Source organism: Theobroma cacao, chromosome 5 (genome assembly GCF_053813885.1).
Source record: "Theobroma cacao isolate CCN51 chromosome 5, ASM5381388v1, whole genome shotgun sequence".
Taxonomy (NCBI): domain Eukaryota; kingdom Viridiplantae; phylum Streptophyta; class Magnoliopsida; order Malvales; family Malvaceae; genus Theobroma; species Theobroma cacao.
This window is the reverse complement of record NC_142643.1, coordinates 45655862-45675553: the sequence shown is the minus strand read 5'-3', so window position 1 is coordinate 45675553 and position 19692 is coordinate 45655862. Positions and strand designations below refer to the sequence as shown.

At 32.3% G+C, this 19692-nt stretch overlaps 1 protein-coding gene, 1 long non-coding RNA gene and 9 other non-coding genes across 16 annotated transcripts; 1 reads left to right on the top strand and 10 right to left on the bottom strand.

The window, feature by feature from the left end:
- Positions 1 to 1347: 1347 nt before the first annotated feature.
- Positions 1348 to 1508, bottom strand: LOC148763007 (U1 spliceosomal RNA). Its single transcript, XR_016026778.1, has one exon. It is a non-coding gene; the product is annotated as a U1 spliceosomal RNA (small nuclear RNA).
- Positions 1509 to 3037: 1529 nt separating this feature from the next.
- LOC148763006 (U1 spliceosomal RNA) lies at positions 3038 to 3201 on the bottom strand. The gene has a single exon (XR_016026600.1). It is a non-coding gene; the product is annotated as a U1 spliceosomal RNA (small nuclear RNA).
- Positions 3202 to 4133: 932 nt separating this feature from the next.
- Positions 4134 to 4329, bottom strand: LOC148763005 (U2 spliceosomal RNA). The gene has a single exon (XR_016026758.1). It is a non-coding gene; the product is annotated as a U2 spliceosomal RNA (small nuclear RNA).
- A 2026-nt stretch (positions 4330 to 6355) lies between these two features.
- On the bottom strand, positions 6356 to 6516 carry LOC148763004 (U1 spliceosomal RNA). Its single transcript, XR_016026869.1, has one exon. It is a non-coding gene; the product is annotated as a U1 spliceosomal RNA (small nuclear RNA).
- Positions 6517 to 7389: 873 nt separating this feature from the next.
- On the bottom strand, positions 7390 to 7586 carry LOC148763003 (U2 spliceosomal RNA). Its single transcript, XR_016026755.1, has one exon. It is a non-coding gene; the product is annotated as a U2 spliceosomal RNA (small nuclear RNA).
- A 2023-nt stretch (positions 7587 to 9609) lies between these two features.
- Positions 9610 to 9770, bottom strand: LOC148763002 (U1 spliceosomal RNA). Its single transcript, XR_016026589.1, has one exon. It is a non-coding gene; the product is annotated as a U1 spliceosomal RNA (small nuclear RNA).
- Positions 9771 to 10463: 693 nt separating this feature from the next.
- On the bottom strand, positions 10464 to 10660 carry LOC148763001 (U2 spliceosomal RNA). Its single transcript, XR_016026762.1, has one exon. It is a non-coding gene; the product is annotated as a U2 spliceosomal RNA (small nuclear RNA).
- Positions 10661 to 12055: 1395 nt separating this feature from the next.
- LOC108662090 (uncharacterized) lies at positions 12056 to 13468 on the bottom strand. 2 transcript variants are annotated; one of them, XR_016026412.1, is made up of 2 exons: positions 13247 to 13468; positions 12056 to 12264 (listed from the first exon to the last, which is right to left on the bottom strand). It is a non-coding gene; the product is annotated as an uncharacterized LOC108662090 (long non-coding RNA). The 2 variants fall into 2 exon arrangements; XR_001927871.2 differs by lacking the exon at positions 12056 to 12264 and adding an exon at positions 12600 to 12779.
- Positions 12475 to 12635, bottom strand: LOC148763000 (U1 spliceosomal RNA). Its single transcript, XR_016026880.1, has one exon. It is a non-coding gene; the product is annotated as a U1 spliceosomal RNA (small nuclear RNA).
- On the bottom strand, positions 13278 to 13473 carry LOC148762999 (U2 spliceosomal RNA). Its single transcript, XR_016026761.1, has one exon. It is a non-coding gene; the product is annotated as a U2 spliceosomal RNA (small nuclear RNA).
- Positions 13474 to 14449: 976 nt separating this feature from the next.
- Positions 14450 to 18600, top strand: LOC18600261 (bifunctional L-3-cyanoalanine synthase/cysteine synthase D1-like). Of its 5 annotated transcripts, XM_088806442.1 has the most exons (12): positions 14450 to 14571; positions 14658 to 14712; positions 15129 to 15191; positions 15294 to 15403; positions 15505 to 15562; positions 15829 to 16092; positions 16171 to 16308; positions 16449 to 16500; positions 16837 to 16916; positions 17265 to 17324; positions 17464 to 17544; positions 18240 to 18600. In XM_088806442.1, exons 3-12 carry the CDS (start codon positions 15153 to 15155, stop codon positions 18327 to 18329), a joined length of 972 nt encoding a protein of 323 aa, XP_088662568.1. In that variant the 5' UTR covers positions 14450 to 14571; positions 14658 to 14712; positions 15129 to 15152; the 3' UTR covers positions 18330 to 18600. The 5 variants fall into 5 exon arrangements, with proteins under 5 accessions (XP_088662568.1, XP_088662567.1, XP_088662566.1 ...); XM_088806441.1 differs by lacking the exon at positions 14450 to 14571 and having other exon boundaries at positions 14576 to 14712; XM_088806440.1 differs by lacking the exons at positions 14450 to 14571; positions 14658 to 14712 and adding an exon at positions 14727 to 14836.
- The last annotated feature ends 1092 nt before the right edge of the window (positions 18601 to 19692 follow it).

Genomic DNA, 19692 nt, shown 5'->3' with positions numbered 1-19692 from the left:
AATTTTTTCTTTTACATATTTATGATATAATATTTTGTAATTTAGCGTTAATAAATAAATATTATAAATTGATAATGTGTTAAACATAAACTCGAAAAGTTTGATTTAAGGTCATCAATCTCAAAGATAATTATGATTATTTTTTACTGATTGAATCCTTAAAAAGAATTGTGACAAAATATTAAAAAAAACAAAGAAAAAAAAGACCCAAGTCTATATATATAAATTGATCTATAGAAATTTTATTTTGTGGCATGATGATTGGAAAAAAAAAATCTAAATATCACATCCAAACCAAATAAAATTGAATCTTCAAAATGAAGTATACAAACCCAAATAATGGATGATAGAAGTCAATCGACCTTGTTGTAATAAAAAAATTGTCAAAAAAAAAGAAATTATTAAAAAGAATTTTTTTTTATAAAATATACCTAGACAAACTTAACTCTTTACATTTTATCATTAAACAAAATATACGAACATCAAAATTTTAATATTTTTCTCTTTAAACTTCTTTTATTTAGGAAAAAAATATGGGAAATTTCCTTTAAACATAAAAAAAATTTGTGAAAAATTTTCTAGAAACATAATTAAACAATATTCTAATACATAGCTTTTCCATATATATAGTCAATAATACTTTGACCAACAAGACTATTATAAATGGCCTTGGTCACCATATAGTTTTTCCATTACAATCTAATCAAATGGAGATTTGACTTACCAAGGATTACTCTTCGTCCGTTCAAGCTGGAGGATGCTGATGATTCTCTCTCATTCGCCGGTGATGAGCAAGTCACCAGACACCTTAGGTGGAAGACTTGACACCGACACACATCAAGGATGTATGCATACCACACCCTTGGCAAAGATCAGTATGCATCTACGACCGTTCGATCGGATTCGTCTCGATCTTCCCCTTCTCCGGTGATAGGCAGGTGCAGGGCTAATTTCGGAAACGGAGTTGCAGTGAAGTGTTGGGGACATGGAATTGCTACAAAGGGAGTGTCCCAATTTTTTGTTGACTTCCCTGGTGTGGTGAGACTTGAAGCCTTTGTTCATGTAGACAACAAGGCCTCCCAAAGGGTTGTTGAGAAAGCTGGGTTCCAAAAGGAAGGGATGTTGAGGAAATATGTCTATCTTAAAGGCAAACTTACAGATTTGCATCTGTTTCGTTTTCTATCCACTGATTTTCCAACTGCTGAAAGGGTTTCAAATTGATTTAGTCAATGTCTAAAGATGTTATTATGTCATAACAGATGCCTTGGTTGTATTAAGTATCAATAACAGATAGCAGTAGTTGAATTCCCAAAGTTATTAAAGGGACAAACGTTGTACTAAATTTGGACAGGGGCCGCGCGAACGCAGGCCCCCACTACCACAAATTATGACGTAGGCTCTCCCACTTGGGGAGACCTTAGGGAAGCGCCCCTCCAGAGTGCAATGGAGGCCGCTTACCTAGGCCATGGGCCTTAGTGATCACCCATTGACCCCGTCCAGGTAAGTATGTTGCAACGATGCCACCTGCCTTTTATTTATAGTCTCTTCTCTCTCCTCTTTTTATTACTTCTTCGATGTGGGAAGGTTCTATTGTAGATATCTATTTTGATTAACATATGATTATTTTTTAAATGTCGTTTTACAAAATGAAAACAAAAATAAATAATTATGTCACACGAAGAATAGTAAAAGTAATTCAAAACAAATGATAAAATTCATGAGTTATTTTCATCTTTGATATATCTTAAAGAACTTGATTTAATAGCTCAAATATGTAGATACTTAAAATCTTTCCTTAACACTTCTTAAAGTATGTGTGTTTTTTCTTTTCCTTTTTTTCTTTTTAAGAAAAACACATGACATGTTGTTAAATGTCACTAAACTCTACTATCCAAATCATTGTGCACTACCCTTGTACGTAGTGGGACAATGTGCTCTTTTAACAATGCCCACTAAGTTTTTCTTTCATAAACGTGTTCTTCCCATAATAATCATGTTTCTCCTTAAATGTACCATTCTCATTTATCCAATAGTCACTTTTTACGAACTTGTTAGTCAAAAAGTGTTACTACTTAATATATATATATATATATATATGAGCTTTAACAATTTAGAAAAAGCTTAAAAATTCATCAAATTACACTCTAAAAACTCTCTTTTAAGCTCTTCCCAAATCTTTTCTCTCAACTCTTTCCAACTTATTATCTATTATGCTCTATCATTGCACCTGCTGTATGTATTCTCTAACTTGTACTCCTTATTTCCTCCCTTAATTTGTATTCCAACTAAATTGTATTCTCAAATACTCTCTCCTCACGCCTCTTATCTATTCTCTAATTTGCATTCCTTACCTCCACTCACAAAACACTCAGACACTTTTTAGTATTGTTCCAATCTTCTTCTCTTATCACTTCCAATATATCTTAATCGCAAATCTTAATTTATTTTGTATTCTCTTACCTCCTCTCACAAAACACTCAGACACTTTTAAGCATTATTCTAATTTTCTTCTCTATCACTTCCAATATATCTTAATCGCAAATTTTAATTTGTTTATCACCTTTAATACATCTTTATCGCAAATCTTAATTTATTTATTGCAAGTGTTGAGGTTCTCCTTAATTGCCCTAATTTCCACTATCTTCCCCACCATCTTTCTCTTACCCTAATTTCCACCATCTTTCTCTAATTAACAAAAGCCCTTTTCTTCCCAATGATTATCTACTCATTTACTATTACACACATAATTTACAATTTTAAATGACTATTAGACACATAATTATTATTTGATTTGCATAGTTGTTAGAGGGGCAAATCTTAATTTATTTATTGCAAGTGTTGAGGTTCTCCTTAATTGCCCTAATTTCCACTATCTTCCCCACCATCTTTCTCTTACCCTAATTTCCACCATCTTTCTCTAATTAACAAAAGCCCTTTTCTTCCCAATGATTATCTACTCATTTACTATTACACACATAATTTACAATTTTAAATGACTATTAGACACATAATTATTATTTGATTTGCATAGTTGTTAGAGGGGGCCGCGCGAACACAGGCCCCCAACTGCCACAAATTATGACGTACACTCTCCACGTAAGGGAGATGTTAGGCTGATGCACCTCCCGTGAGTGCAATGGAGGCCAACAACCTAGGCCATGAGCCTTCTTGATCGCCCATTGACCCCGTCCAGGTATGTATGAGTTTTGAAATCATTTTTCCTCTCTTTTAATGCACCAACCTCCACCTCCATCTTCTTCACTTCTCAATGTGGGATAAAAGACAAATATGACTCCTCAAACCAGTAACCTCATAGAGCTGGATTCAATTTATAAGGTTTCTGAACAAAGATGAATTTCTTCAGACATATGGAGTGTGCTTATGCCAGAAAAGGGTACTTTCCTTTTAACCTTGCAAATTAACAAAAAAAAAAAAGTCTATTGGTGGGTGATAAACTTCTTATTTTTAATTTAAATTCAAGTTTTTTATTATATAATTTGAAAAAGAGAAATTTAAATTTTACTTTTTAGATAAAAAATTATGTACCAACAATAAACTAAATGCTCGAATTCAAATTCAAGCTTAAATTAAGTGATTTACTTTAATTCGCTGGATAAAAGGCAATACTTTATTAAATGGAATTTGGAACAAGAAAAATTCAAGTTTAATGCAGATTCCAGGCTTGTGGATTCTGATTACATTACTTCTAGCTTCACATTAAAATTTTAACTCAAAAAGGAACAGACCATATATTTACTGCACTAAAAGATCCAATAAATTTGCAACCCATTTTTGAATTAACATAATTTTATCTATACTTCTAATATGAAAAATACTCCAACATAAGTTTCATAAAAAAATATAAAAATAATTTTGAAAAAGATCCAATAAATTAGCAACCCTTTTTGAATTAACATAATTTTATCTGTACTTCCAAATTGAAACATACTCAAAACTTAAGTTTCTTAATCAATATAAAAAAAATTTTGACCTTCAAATGAACATTTAACTGAACAAAAGATCAAACACAATAAGTAAATATTAAACCTCCAACACTTCATAACATATCGTAAGAAGCGTGCCATGCTCGCGCTGTAATGCAACCCTTAAAAACATACTTAGACTCGTATTGGGTGGGGTGCGCCAGGCCCAAGCTATAGTGCAACGCATGGGCGACACCTGAGATCCCCAGTAGCAAGCTACCGTTATGGGCTCTCCCCCTAAAAAAATTAATTTAATATCATGTGGACCAATGGCCCACGTATCAGATATTAAACTGATAAGAACAGATACTACACTTGATCTTAGCCAAAAGGCCGAGAAAGGTATGCTTTGCTTTTATGAGACTCGCCTCTTTTAAAGGCAGCTTCTTGCCCCTTGTCACGTATAGTTTCAATGTGGGATTTCGAACGAAAGAGAATTATTATCAAATGGGTTATTTTTTGGACATAATTGTTAAATTAAGATATGTATCGTGTATTGATATCTTATTTTTTTAGTATCGAGTATCATATTATAAGATATAATAAAAAATTTTAAAATTAATTATAAATAATATTTATACATGTAAAATAAAATAAAATATACTAACACTTCTAATTTTAATAATAATTACACGTAGATATATTAATTTTTAAAGTGAAATTTTGTCAAAAAAACTATTTTTCTAAATATATAAGTCCTATCGTTAGTCAATTATCAATATTTTTATTAATTTAATGACATGATAATATTTTTAAAATAATTTTACCTTTTATTAATTTGAAACATTAACATTATATAAATTATAATTTTTTATTTTTAAATATTTTCTCATTTAAAAAAAATCTTTCAGACCACTCGTGACCAATGGCACTCCTAGGGGAGCACTAGATCTAGTGCTTTTGTGGGGAGCCAATTTGGGGCTCCTTGCTCCGATTTAGTGCTTTTTAAGGGAGCTAAGGTAAATGTGGTCGATCGGTGTAAAAAAAGGTCACTAGCCAACTGGAGAGAAAAGAAAATGTGAAAAAAAAATATATATTTTAAACATTTCATGTTTAAGCATTAACGTCATTTACACATTTGGAACAGATTGTTTATTTTGAAAACTAATGAATCTGTATATAATTATTATTAAAAGTTAAAGATGTTAGTGTATTTTACTTTTAATAATGGTAGATTATAAAATATAAATTGAAAAGAGGATTATTTTTTAATTTAAACTGCCAACATATTTCTTAATAATATATATTTTAAAAAATATATACATTTTTATATTAATTTATTAATTAAAAATTTAAAAACACTTATCATGTTGGAATAAAAAATAATTCAATTTTTTATTATTTTTATTTAAAATCTAAAGATTAAAACTCATGAAAAATAGTTTTTAATGTTTCAATTTAAAAAATAATAAAAAATAAATTTTCATAATTAATTATATTTAAATTTGTAAAAAAACGTATCAACTATATCGTACGATACTTTTTATATTATAAAATACATATCACGTACCATATGATATGATTTTGATATTTAATCAAATGCGATATAATTATGAATACAAATCAAATACTATATGTATTACGTATTGTATGATATTAGTAAATATATTTTTTGATACAGAATTGAATTAGAGGATTCGAATTCTATTTTTAAAATAGGTGGGGAGGAACAAGTAATCTATAAACTACTTAGAAACTTGGAACATGTTTTTTTTCTTAATCATTGTTATGGTAGGCTTAACCCGGTGGAAGAAACAATGAAGACATAGAGTTTTTTCTGGGCCACTTACTGACTTGCTGAGAAAGCACACCCAAAGAAATGTTGAAATTGTGGATTACGTGCCATAGTTTGCGACTGGGGTTAGTATCTATGGTTCATCATGAAAACTCCCTTTTCAATCATGAGAGTAGTCATGCAACAATGAGGATGTAAACGAACCTTCTTTGGCGCAAAACAGGGCTAAAGATTGAGAGAAACAGGTAATCTATTGAACTACTCTTGAACGTGTTCTTTTCTCAACCCTGTGGAACAAAGAAAGAAGACAGATTTCAAGTTTAGGAGAATTCTGGCGTTTTGAATATAGGAAACAAATTTTAAGAAGTGGCAGAATGGCAATGTGGAAAGCAAACCCAAGTTCATCAAAACTGTTCATAATCTGCAGAAATTCAATTAACTTTAATAAGTGCTTCATCAAGAAAACAGTTGGGAACTTGGCTTATGCAGGCCTCTCCTTTCTTTGTTACATGCATGCTTCAGTCGATTTAGAGACTTCTAAGAAAATAAACAAACACGACTTTGGTGGAGCCCCGCGACGGCCTTAATCCATGGTCCCCACCTTACCGCAACCTAAAACTTTAGTTACTAGAATTGGACAGGGGCCGCGCGAACGCAGGCCCCCACTACCACAAATTACGACGTAGGCTCTCCCGCTTGGGGAGACCTTAGGCAAGCGCCCCTCCTAAGTGCAATGGAGGCCGCTTACCTAGGCCATGGGTCTTTATGATCACCCATCGACCCCGTCCAGGTAAGTATGTTTTACCGTTGCCACCTGCCCTGTATTTATAGTCTCTGCTTCCTCTGCACCCTGCTCCCTACTTTTGCTTGTGTAAGGTGGGACAAACGAATTTCCAAAGTTAGCTTCCCTTCCTTTCTCTCATCCAAACAGACTTGTGAAATTCGAAGGAAACAATGATCGGTTTCCAAATCATTATTAATTGGTCTTTCATCTTCTTCTTTTTTATTAAATTCATCAAAAAGGTGTCTGACAATTGAATTTTTATTCAGAAATATAGAGTAAGGGCACTCTCCTTTTAACCTTGCAAATTAAAAAAAGATAAAAAAAAAAAAACTCTGTTGATGGGTCTATAAACCTCCTATTTTTAATTCAAATTCAAGCTTAAATTAAGTGATTTACTTTAATTCGTGGGATGAAGGGCTACACTTTGTTAATTGGGATTTGTAACTAGAACAATTCAAGTTTAATGCAGATTCCAGGCTTGTGGCTTTTGCTTGCAATAATTCTAGCTTCACACTAAAATTTTAACTCAAAAAGGAACAGACCATATATTTACTGCACTAAAAGATCCAATAAATTTGCAACCCATTTTTGAATTAACATAATTTTATCTGTACTTCTAAATTGGAAAAATACTCAAACATAAGTTTCATAAAAAATTTAAACTATTTTTGACCTTAAAATGAACCTTTTATTAAATAAAAAATCAATCAAATAATATATATATATTACCTCAAATATTTAAACACATGTTAAAACTCGTATTCGGTGGGTCGTGCCAGGCCCGAGCTGTCATGACTGGTATTTGGTGGTACTGCTATCTTCAAAAAGATATTTAGAGTGGCATTGGGTGGGGTTAGCCAGGCCCAACATATTTAGACTAGTATTGGGTGGGGTGCGCCAGGCCCAAGCTGTAGTGCAACGCTTGGGCGACACACGAGAACCCCAGTAGCAAGCTACTGTAGATGGGTTCTCCCCCTAAAAAAATTAATTTAATATCGTGTGGACCAATGGCCCACGTATCAGATATTAAACTGATAAGAACAGATACTACACTTGATCTTAGCCAAAAGGCCGAGAAAGGTATGCTTTTGCCATCCAGGGGTCGTTTCTTTTAAAGGCAGCTTCTCACCACTTGTCTCGTATAGTTTTAATGTGGGATTTTGAACAAAAGAGAGAACATATTTTTTTTTATATAATTCTTAAATCAAAATACATATCGTGTATTAAAATTTTATTTTTATAATATCAAATATCATATCGTAAAATATAGTAAAATTTTTTAAAAAATAATTATAAATAATATTTATACATGTAAAATTAAAAAAATTTAAAAATAAGATAAAATACGCTAATACTCTAAACTTTTAATTATAATTATATATAAGTTTACTAGTTTTCAATGTAAATATTCTGTCTAAAAAACTTTTTTTTGTTAAACATATAAGTTTTGTTATTAGTCAACTGTCAATGTTTATGTTAGTTTGATGATGCGATAATATTTTTAAAATAATTTTATTTTTTATTAATTTTAAAAATTATTACTATATAAATTATAATTTTTTATTTTAAAATTTTTTCTTTATTTCAAAAAAAATTCTTTTTGGCTACTGGGGTCGACGACACTCCCCAATTGAGCACCAGATCTGGTGTTGCCTTGGGGAGCCCAATTTGGAGCTCCTTGCTTCGATTTGGTGATTTGCAGGGGAGGGTGTGCCCCATGGGAGCCCAGGGCAATGGGTGGTCGGTCAGTCTAATCGGCCTAAGAGAAAGGAAAAGGTGAAAAAAAGTATTTTAAATTTTTTATATTTAGGTATTAACGTTGTTTACACATTTAAAATGAAATATTCATTTGTGTTAATATATTTTACCTTTAAAATTATTATATTTTTAAAAAATTAAACATTATAAAGTATAAATTGAAAATGAGATTTTTTTAAATTTAAACTCTCAACATATTCCTTAATAATATATATTTTTAAATAAAATATATATTTTTCATTTTCATTTATTAATTAAAAATTAAAAAAATTTATCATGTTGAAATCAAAAGCGAATTCAATTTTTTGAATATTTTTTATTTAAAATTGAAATTCATGAAAAATAATTTTTAATGTGTCAATTTAAAAAAACAAAAAAATAAATTTTTAGTAATTAATTAAAATTAAATTTATAAAAAATATATCGATTATATCATATGATATTTTATATATTATAAAATACATATTATATATCACACGATATATTTTCAATATTTAATCAAATACGAAATAACTATAAATACATATAATTTTTTACTAATATTGTATCCATACACATATGATATTGATAAATATGGTTTTTGGGTGTAAAACAGAGTTAGTTAGGGGATTCGAATTCCTAGGTGGAGAGCAATAGGTAATCTATGAACTACTTAGAAACTTGGAACATGTTCTTTTCTGAATCATATTATTTTACTAGGCTTACCCCAGCGGAACAAACAACGAAGACAGTTTTTTCTGGGCCACTAGTTGACTTGTCGAGAAAGCACAACCAAAGAAACGTTGAAATTGTGGATTAGGTGCCATAGTTTGCAACTGGGGTTAGTATCTATGGTTCATCATGAAAACTCCCTTCTCAATCATGAGAGTAGTCATTGAACGATGAGGATGTAAACGAACTTTCTTTGGTGCAAAACAGGGCTAAAGATTGAGAGAAACAGGTAATCTGTTGAACTACTCAGAAACTTAAACATGTTCTTTTCTCAACCCTGTGGAACAAAGAAAGAAGACATAGGCTTCGGGTTTAGGAGAATTCTGGTGCTTTGCCTATAGGAAACAAGAATGAAGAAGTGGCAGGATGGCAATGTTGAAAGCAAACCCAAGTTCATCCAAATTGTTCGCAATTTACTGAAATTCAATTAACTTTAATAAGTGCTTCATCAAGAAAACAGTTGGGAACTTGGCATATGCAGGCCTTAATCTACCCTCCCTTTGTTGTACGCATGCTTCAGTCGATGTGGGGACTCCACTAAGAAAATAAGCTAACAGGACTTTTGGTGAGCCCAGCAAAGGCCTTAAGCCCTGATCCCTACATAACCTAGATCTTCAAACGTTAGTTACTAGAATTGGACAGGGGCCGCGCGTACGCAGGCCCCCACTACCACAAATTATGACGTAGGCTCTCCCACTAGGGGAGACCTTAGGCAAGCGCCCCTCCTCAGTGCAATGGAGGCCGCTTGCTTAGGCCATGAGCCTTTCTGATCACCCATCGACCCCGTCCAGGTAAGTATGTTTGATCGTTGCCACCTGCCCTGTATTTATAGTCTCTGCTTCCTCTGTTCCCTGCCACTTACTTCTACTTGTTCAATATGGGATGAATGAATTTCCAAACCGAGAATAGGCTAGCTTCACTTCCTTTCTCTGGTTCATACAGACTTGTGAAATTCGAAGGAAACAATGATCAGTTTCCAAATCATTATTAATTGGTCTTTTTTCATTTTTTTTAAAATTGATTAAAAAGGTTTCTGAGCAATTTGAATTTTATTCAAAAATATGGATCAAGGGTACTTTCCTTTTAACCTTGCAAATTAAAAGGGAAGAAAACCTATGCTGATGGGTTTACAAACCTCCTATTTTAGCTCAACTCAAACTAACTAAAATTAATTAAGTTTGTGCCTTAAGGCTTGTGGCTTTTGATTATTGTAAACTTAGATTCATCTTAAATTTTAACTCAAAAAAAGGAAATGAAAATAAGTTGTACTATAGTCATAAGCAAAGCCAGGTTAAAAATTTATAGGCTTCTTAACTCATTAAACCATTAAAAAATTTAATGACCTCACATACCCATTTTTGTTCTAATTCATGATTCATAATGTAACTAAGATAATCTTTAAAAATTAATCTTAAATTTAACTAACAATTAATCAAAATAATACAATTCTTTAAAAATTTCTAAGTTCAGTAAATAGTTGGAGTGGAATTGGGTGGGGTGCGCCAGGCCCGAGCAGTAGAGCAACGCTTGGGCGACGCGCAAGAGCCCCAATAGCAAGCTATTGTGAGTGAGCTCTCCCCCTAAAAACATTAATTTAATATCATGTGAACCGATGGCCCACGTATCAGATATTAAACTGATAAGAACAGATACTACACTTGATCTTAGCCAAAAGGCCGAGAAAGGTATGCTTCTCCCCTTCGAGACTCGTTTCTTTTAAAGACAACTTCTCAGCTCTTGTCACGAATAGTTTCAATGTGGAATGTTTTGAACATAGTTGTTAAATCGAAATATGTATGTATATCAAAACTTATTTTTTAATATTAAGTATTAGTAAAAAATTTTAAAATTAATTATAAATAATATATATGTAAAATAAAGAAAAAATTTTAAAAATATTATATTTTTAACAATTGAAGATTATAGGATATAGATTAAAAATATTATTATTTTTTAATTTAAACTCTCAATATATTTCTTAATAATATATATTTTTAAACAAAATATACATTCTTATATTAATTTATTAATTAAAAATTAAAAGACACATTGAAATAAAAAAGGAATTCAAATTTTTTTAATATTTGTTTAAATCTAAAGATTGAAACTCTTGAAAAATAGTTTTTAATGTTTCAATTTAAAAAATAATAAAAAATAAAATTTTGAATAAAATGTATTGACCTTTCAACTTTTAACTATACGTAGGTTTAATAGTTTTCAAATTGAACATTTTACCTCAAATATGTAAATAGTATTAATACTTAAACGTGAAATGTTTAAAACGTTTTTTTTTTTACTCTTTTCCTTTTTTTAGGTCAATTAACGGCTCTCGTTTACTTGACTAGTCACTGTATGACCAAATCTGATCATGAAATGCCAGATTCAGTTGAATCTCCCCAAAGGAGCATCAAATGTAGAGAGTATCGATCTAGTGCTCCTAGTGTGTGATCTAGCTAGATCTAGCGCTCTCTAACCAGATCTGGCCACGAGGTAGTCGGTTGGCGAGAGTAGAGTTTTTTTTTTAAATTATAATTTGATAAATTTTAAAATTAATAAAAATTAAAATTATCTTTTTAATATTACTACATCATCAAATTAATGAAAATGTTCACGATGGACTAGTAGTTGGACTTATATATCTAATGGAAGATATTCTTTTAAAGCAAACGGTACATTTCGAAAATTAATAGATTTGTATAAAATTATAATTAAAACTTAAAGATATTAGTGTATTTAATTCTAAAATTTTTAATAATTAGTTAAAATTGAGTTTATGAAAAATGTATTGATTGTATCATACTATACATTTTCATATTATAAAATACATATCACATATTATATGATACGTTTTTAATACTTGATAAAATGCGTTTATCATTTTTATTTAGTATATTATCGTAGTGTGATAACAATATTTTTTAATGCAAAACAGAGTTTTGAAGATTTGAATTCCATTTTTGAACTACCTAGAAACTTGGAATATGTTCTTTTTTGAATCATTGCTTTGGTAGGCTTAACCCGGCGGTACAAACAATGAAGACAGTTTTTTCCGGGCACTTGTTGACTTGTTGCGAAAGCACAACCAAAGAAATGTTGAAATTGTGGATTAGGAGTTTGCATCTGGGTTTAGTATCTATGATTCATCATGAAAACTCCCTTCTCAACCATGAGAGTAGTCATGCAACAATGAGGATGTAAACGAACTTTCTTTGGTGCAAAACAAGGCTAAATATTGAGAGAAACAGGTAATCTATTGAACTACTCGGAAACTTGAACATGTTCTTTTCTCAACCCTGTGGAACAAAGAAAGAAGACAGAGATTTCAGGTGATGTTTTGCATATAGGAAACAAGGTTTAAGAAGTAGCAGAATGGCTATGTGAAAAGCAAACGAAATTCAATTAACTTTAGCAAGTGCCTCATCAGGAAAACAGTTGGGAACTTAAGAATACAAGCCTTAAACCTTCCTGACCCAGAAATCTGAAACGTTAGGCACTAGAATTGGATAGGGGCCGCGCGAACGCAGGCCCCCACTACCACAAATTATGACGTTGGCTCTCCCACCTGGGGAGACCATAAGCAAGCGCCCCTCCTAAGTGCAATGGAGGCCGCTTACCTAAGCCATGGGCCTTTTTGATCACCCATCGACCCCGTCCAGGTAAGTATGTTGCATCGTTGCCACCTGCCCTGTACTTATAGTCTCTGCTTCCTCTGTTTCCTGCTCCTTACTTTTATTTGTCTAAAGTGGGATTAAGGAATTTTCAAACAGAGAGTTGTAGCTTCCCTTCCTTTCTACACGGTCCAAACAGTCTAGTGAAATTCGAAGGAAACAATTATCAGTTTCCAAATCATTATTAATTGATCTCTCTTTCTTTTTTTTAAAATGATTAAAAAGGTTTCTGAGCCAGTGCATTTCTTCAGAAAATATGGTGTGAAAATTAAAAAGGGAGAAAACTTATGTTGATGGGTCTATAAACCTCCTATTTTAATTGTTACTCAAACTAAATTTAAGGGAATTGCTTTAATTTGGGGTCTTCAGGCTTATGGCTTTTGAATATTATAATCTTTACTTCATCTAAAATTTTAACTCAAAAAAGGAAGATTATGGTCATAAGCAATCTTATATTTAAAAGATCATTAAACCGTTATAGGGTTTAGTAAATTAAAAAACCCTTTTTCATTGCAATATATAATTCAGAATATCATCGAGATAACATAAGAACATTTTAAAAGGTTACTTTGGTTATTCGGAATTCTAATTCAGATAATTACCATACCTCATTTCCAACATTTTCCTAAACTGGCATTGGTGGGTGCGCCAGGCCTAAGCTGCAGTGCAACGCTTGGGCTACGCGCGAGAACCCCAGCAGCAAGCTACCGGCATGGGCTCTCCCCCTTAAAAAATTAATTTAATATCATGTGGACCAATGGCCCACGTATCAGATATTAAACTGATAAGAACAGATACTACACTTGATCTTAGCCAAAAGGCCGAGAAAGGTATGCCTTGTCCCATCAAGGCTCGCCTGTTTTAAAGGCAGCTTCTGGCCCCTCGTCTCTTAAGAGTATCCAATGTGGGTTATTGAGTACAAGAGAGAACTCTTCCTGAAACTTGGAACAGGTAATCTGTGAACTACTTAATCATTGTTATGGTGGTCTTAACCCGGTGGAACAAAGAAAGAAGACATAGATTTCAGGTTTAGGAGAATTCTGGTGTTTTGCATACTGGAAACAAGGTTTGCTGGTTTGGGTATGAGTTTAATGCATTAAGAAAGAGTCTAGAAATGGCAGAATGGCAATGTGGAAAGCAAACCCAAGTTCATCACAACTGTTCATAATTTGCAGAAATTCCATAACTTTGAGTGTGCTTCATCAAGAAAACAGTTAGGAACTTGGCAGATACAAGCCTTTGGTTGAACTTTGATGCATTTCCTGATAAGAATTATTTTCATGGTTTTTGTCTAATAATATAAACCAAATTAACTAATGCAAGTCCATTTCATGTACATGAACAGCCCCCCATCCATTTTCTTTTCTGGAAGAAATGCAGACTCCTGCCTTAGTGGACAAGAAAATATTGTATGAAGTGACAAGCTGAAAATAACAATAAGGAAAAAACATAAATTTTCCACATTCAGAAGGAAAGTGGCTTAGTGTATTGACTAGAAAAATGGAACTGATAAGGATGACAAGGAGTGGAAGGACCAAAACAATCCAGCTATTGGATGTAACCATCTCAATGGAAACTACTAGTCTTTGTAAATTTAGTCGAAGCAAATAGGTTAAACAAACAAATAATATCAATATTGGGTACAGTTATCCATAGTCTGCTGGAAGGAGCTTATTTTTGACCTTGTTAAAAGAAGTATTTCTTGGGTAACAAGGAAATGTAGTTTGTCAACTATTTAAGTGCAAGCGGCAGAAAGAGAAAAGACTGCTTTAAATTGTTTTCAAAACTAAAGTACAACGGGAGTTAAAGTTTAGGAGTTAGCAATGCACAGTTGGTCATCACTGGGCCTTGGACCCTGGAAAAGGACAAGCTCATCAGTTTCATTACCAAATACCAACATCTTTTGCTTTTGTTTTTAAGTGTTTTGTAGAGGTGAGGCATCCTTCTTTAAGGTTATTAAAGCACTTGTGCTTTATTTTTAAATATTTTCTTATTTTTGTCTTGTTGTTCATTGTTAGACTATTCCAAGGCACCCCTTTGGAAGTTATCTGTACCATAGGACTACTCGATCCAGTAAGTATATTTCTATGTGTTTACAGTTTGATTTATCCTTGTTTCTTTGACAAGTTTTATTTCCTTTTCTTTGGTAAAATTTCCAATTGCTTGACTTGTTTCCATTTCCTTAGCTGGGAAATAGGTATTTCTTGCCTCTTCCTGTGTTCTGAGCTCTTTTTATGCTCTTTATAACCTGTTCAGAAGCTTGTATGTTTGGGTTGCCTTCAATAGCTGTTTATCATCTTCTTATTAAACAAATTCTGGGTACTTGAAAGCAGTTATGTTTACCTCTGTTCATCACAGTTCATTGTTGGTTATAGTTGGTTTTGACTTTTGATTTTCTTGTTTTCCTCTTTTCTCTTCATTGTCCATCCCAGTTGATGGAAGATTGTAGTAAGCTTTGGCTTTTGATTTTCATCCTTCCTTTCTATCAGGTTGCAGAATTCTGAGAATCGGAAATGGAGGAGAAATGTGCAATCAAGAAAGATGTTAGTGAGGTAAATCCTCTTCTCAATCATTTTGGTTTTCTTGCTGTCTTCGGTCTTCTGTTTCTTCTTCTTTCTCAAAATTTCCTTTTAACCTCCTTGTGGCTTACGCAGTTAATAGGCAATACACCTATGGTTTATCTGAACAATATTGTGGACGGTTGTGTAGCACGTATTGCTGCCAAGCTAGAGCTGTTGGAACCTTGCTCCAGTGTTAAAGACAGGCATAGGCTTGGTTTATATTTGATTGTATTTTCTTCACTGCACCTTGCACAGTGTTACCTGCAAATTAACACCTCTGGTCATTTTATTTTTGGATATGCAGGATTGCCTACAGCATGATTAAAGATGCAGAAGATAAGGGCTTGATTACACCAGGGAAGGTATAGTGGGCTTTGCCATATTCAAAGGTGCTTTGCTAGGTGTAGCCTTCAATTTCATGCATATGCATATGCCTATAATTGAATGTGGTCTGTTACAATTTACAAAGGTCTATTTTGCTCTTGTGAGGCTTAAACTAGAATCTTCTGCTTCAATTGATTTTTGATTCAATGTGGACCACTTTCCACATGAATGGACCAAATATGGAACATTTAAGCTAACAAACTTCCCATTGGTTCTGCATATGTTCAAATAATATTGGCTAAAGAATGTCCTCATCGAGCCTACCAGTGGTAATACTGGCATTGGAATGGCTTTCCTTGGAGCAGCCAGGGGTTATAAAGTTATTGTTACAATGCCAGCATCTGTGAGTATTGAGAGGAGAATCGTTCTTCGAGCTTTAGGAGCTGAGGTATACCTCACTAACCCAGTCAAGGGCATTAAAGGGGTTATTGACAAGGCTGAGGAGTTAGTAAATAACACACCTAACAGTCACATGCTTCGGCAATTTGAAAACCCTGCCAATCCTCAGGTATTATCTCTACTCTTAACTTTTCTATGTTTCATAATCTGAGTTAATGACTAAAGGAACTAATGAACCCTTGTTTAGATTCATTATGATGCCACTGGTCCAGAGATATGGAAAGACTCGGAAGGCAAAGTTGATGCACTGGTTGCAGGTATTGGGACTGGTGGTACGATAACAGGTGCAGGGAAATTCCTCAAAGAGAAAAACTCAGAGATCAAGGTTTCCTCCTTTTTTAACTGTAGAAAAGATGATGTGCACATTTGAGACTGTAACTTATTAGAGAAAGAGTCAATGTTCTGGTTGTTATGTTAATGAGAGCATTTTCTTCTTTTTGGCTTACCTTTTTTGTTGAGATATAGGTGTATGGCGTAGAACCAGTTGAAAGTGCAGTCTTGAATGGTGGAAAACCTGGTAACTTTCAAGTTTCTTTCATCCTTCAGTCTTCTTTGGTCTTTTATTGGCATTGTTTCATTCTTTTCATATTATTTATTGGAATTCATTGTTGTTTCAAAACTGTAAAGCTCAATGTTCGGAAAAATAAGAACAATTTGAGATAAATCCATTAACTAATATACAAATACTCTATGCAGGTAAGAGACTGTTTAATAATCTTAGCTCACCTGTTTTAGAGATCCTATATGAAATTATACTGTTGAACAAAATTTCATCAAAACCTTTATGATTTGAGCAATATCTTTAGTACTTGATTATTTTCTTGGTGACATTGTGTGCCCATGCATGTCAAAGGCCCTCATCTGATCCAAGGAATTGGTGCTGGTATTGTCCCTGAAGTTTTAGATGTTGGAATCCTTGATGAAGTTGTTCAGGTAAGTCTCAACAGCATCCTTGTCAAATCACTTTGTCAAATCATCAGATTCTGCTTTAGTCCCATGATTTCTTATTCTGGAAAGCATTAGTAAATTGGTTTTACCTTTCATTTCTTCCAAGTCTAGAAACAGCTTTAGGAAAATTTGCAATCAGTTTTATTTTGGAAAAATTTCTGAACTTTTTATTTCTGTCAGGTGATATTTCTTTTCCTCACAAGTAGTGATTCTCTCCCATTACTTATCTTCTTTTTCCTTGCCAAGTATCAATCATCTGATCCATGGCTTATTCTGTATGGTGCATGGTAGTTTTCTATTCCATTTATCTATGCTGCTGTTATAACTTCTTAGGTGTCTGGTGAAGAAGCTATTGAGACTGCTAAGAAGCTAGCCTTGAAAGAAGGTTTGCTGGTATAATTCAGAACCATTAATCTCTTCTCATGACCTTCAAGCATGCTTACATAAGTTAAATTTATACATCTCTTTTTTTCCACCGTTAATGCTCATTGTAAATTTACTTGACTTTTCTCACATAAATTAATCTTGACAGGTAGGTATATCATCTGGTGCTGCAGCAGCGGCTGCAATCAAGGTGGCAAAGAGACCAGAAAATACCGGCAAACTCATAGTTGTGAGTTGCATTCCCTTCTTCAACTTGATATATCCTATTATGATACTAGATATAAGTTGATTAACTCTCTGAAAAACCAAAATGGTCCAGATGAGTTCTAACCTTTACCACGCATGTAACAATTTCCAGGGTTCTTGGTTTGTTTGTCTTCTCTCATTTCTGTCCTTGAAAGCTTTAAAGTTCATACTGTCGAAAACTCTGCTAGTTGTCAGTCCAATCTTAGAAACATTTAATCTATCCATTCAAGTAAAAGAGTTTCTTTGAGATTCCCATTATATTCAAAAGTCCTTCACTGCAATCCAGCATTTCTAAACTTGTTTCTGGCACATCAATCATTCAAATTACAGATTACAGTTGATCTGCAAAAGGGTATCCAATAGAAAACCTTTTTGGTATATGAATTACAGGGCAAAAAATGGTTAAATGATGAAGCAATGCCTATTATCAGTAGCTTAGGGAAGAAACAAATGATAACTCATTTATGATGCATGAAAGAGCAGGCCTTGGTTAGGCTGAGACCCAAAAGGCTAATGTTCTGTCCTTATGTTCTCCAGTTCCAGCCTTGACCTGATTTTTTGTGAATTGCTTAGCTGGTTTTGCATCATTGGTAACACAAGTAGAAAAGACTTCTACTGGTGCAAACTCTTGTTTGTTCATTTCCTGATTCTTGAACAATTTTTTGTTTCCCCGTGCAGGTTATTTTCCCCAGCGCGGGCGAGCGTTACCTGTCTTCTGCATTGTTTGAATCCTTTAGGCAAGAGGCAGAAAACATGACCTTTGACTGATTCATTATCCAGTTCAGAAACTGCTGTTTCCTGACTCAGGAAGTCTTTGTAGTTTTGCATTCCACTGCATGTCAGACTACTGCCATTGAAACATTCTCTGATTGTTTTAATTACAATCGGTGGAATGAATCAATTTACTTAAAATTCTTGAATGCATAAACTTCCATGGTTGTAACAAGTAGGAAAACTTCTACCTGCTGAAATTTGGTTAAGGATTTTCTAGTAAACCAAACATGTCTAGAAGAATATACATCAGTTGTTTCACTTTTTATCTTTCTTGAGCTTCAGTGGTTGAATCATGTATAATTGTACACTGTATGAAGAATTATATATATATATATATATATGAACAAAAATGTAGTAGAAAAAGAAAGATATAAATATGAAGTGAGATAGGAAAAATATGAATTAATGAAAATTACTTCTAGTTTGTCTTTGAATTATTATTATTATTGTTATGATGTTATAAGCATAAAGCTAATATTGGTCTTTTTCCTTCTGCTGTATTTAATTTGTCCTAAATTTTTGAATTTACTACAAAATTGCAATCAAAATATTTTAATTTTAAGATTGATATTAAAAAAAGAGATTCGGAAAATGAAATCCTTGAACTCATCGGTCTCTTTATCTGGTGATCTTAAGAAGAAAAATAGATTACCATCTTACATATTGTCTATGGAATTTTTAAATTTCACAATCATATATTTTGAATCAAATAAATTTTTATAATTAATAATTAATTAATTGTTATTATTTAAAATATCATTTATAATTTTATATCATATAAAACTAACATGAAATATTAATATATCATAAATGGATGATGATATAACATGTTAATATGATATAATGACATATTTATAAAATATTTTTTCACTTGCTTCCATGCTAGTATAAAATAGTAAATGATATTTTAATTAATGATAATTAATCAATCATTAATTATAACTATATATTTGATTTAAAATAAAAATAAAGACATTTGATTGAACACGATTGAAAAATATTTATTTGAATTTTTTAAATAATTTAAAATATTAAAACATAATAATTTAATATAATATTTAAAAAAAAAACATGATAATATCTTGACTCGCTATGTTAAGTTTACAAATGAAACATGATATCTTCTCACATACACACTTTTGGAGGACAGAAAATGAGAGAAAAGTCATGAAAGACATTAAAAAAAGACTCTAATCTTTTTTTCTTTAATTAAATTAACAACAAATAAAAAGATTTTAAAATAAAGGTTTATATTTTTTTTTGCAAAAAAACTAATTAAAAATTAATACCATTACCCATTTTGGAAAAAGAAATAAAACATACGATTTTATGTGAAAGAAAAAACATCTCACGGTGT

What these genes read in the sequence shown, in the direction of transcription:
- LOC18600261 (XM_088806442.1), top strand. Translation starts at nt 15,153, where the DNA reads ATGGAGGAGAAATGTGCAATCAAGAAAGATGTTAGTGAG. An exon ending in TCCTTGATGAAGTTGTTCAG is followed by an intron (nt 16,917 to 17,264) that starts GTAAGTCTCAAC and finishes ATAACTTCTTAG; the next exon opens with GTGTCTGGTGAAGAAGCTAT. An exon ending in CCTTGAAAGAAGGTTTGCTG is followed by an intron (nt 17,325 to 17,463) that starts GTATAATTCAGA and finishes TAATCTTGACAG; the next exon opens with GTAGGTATATCATCTGGTGC.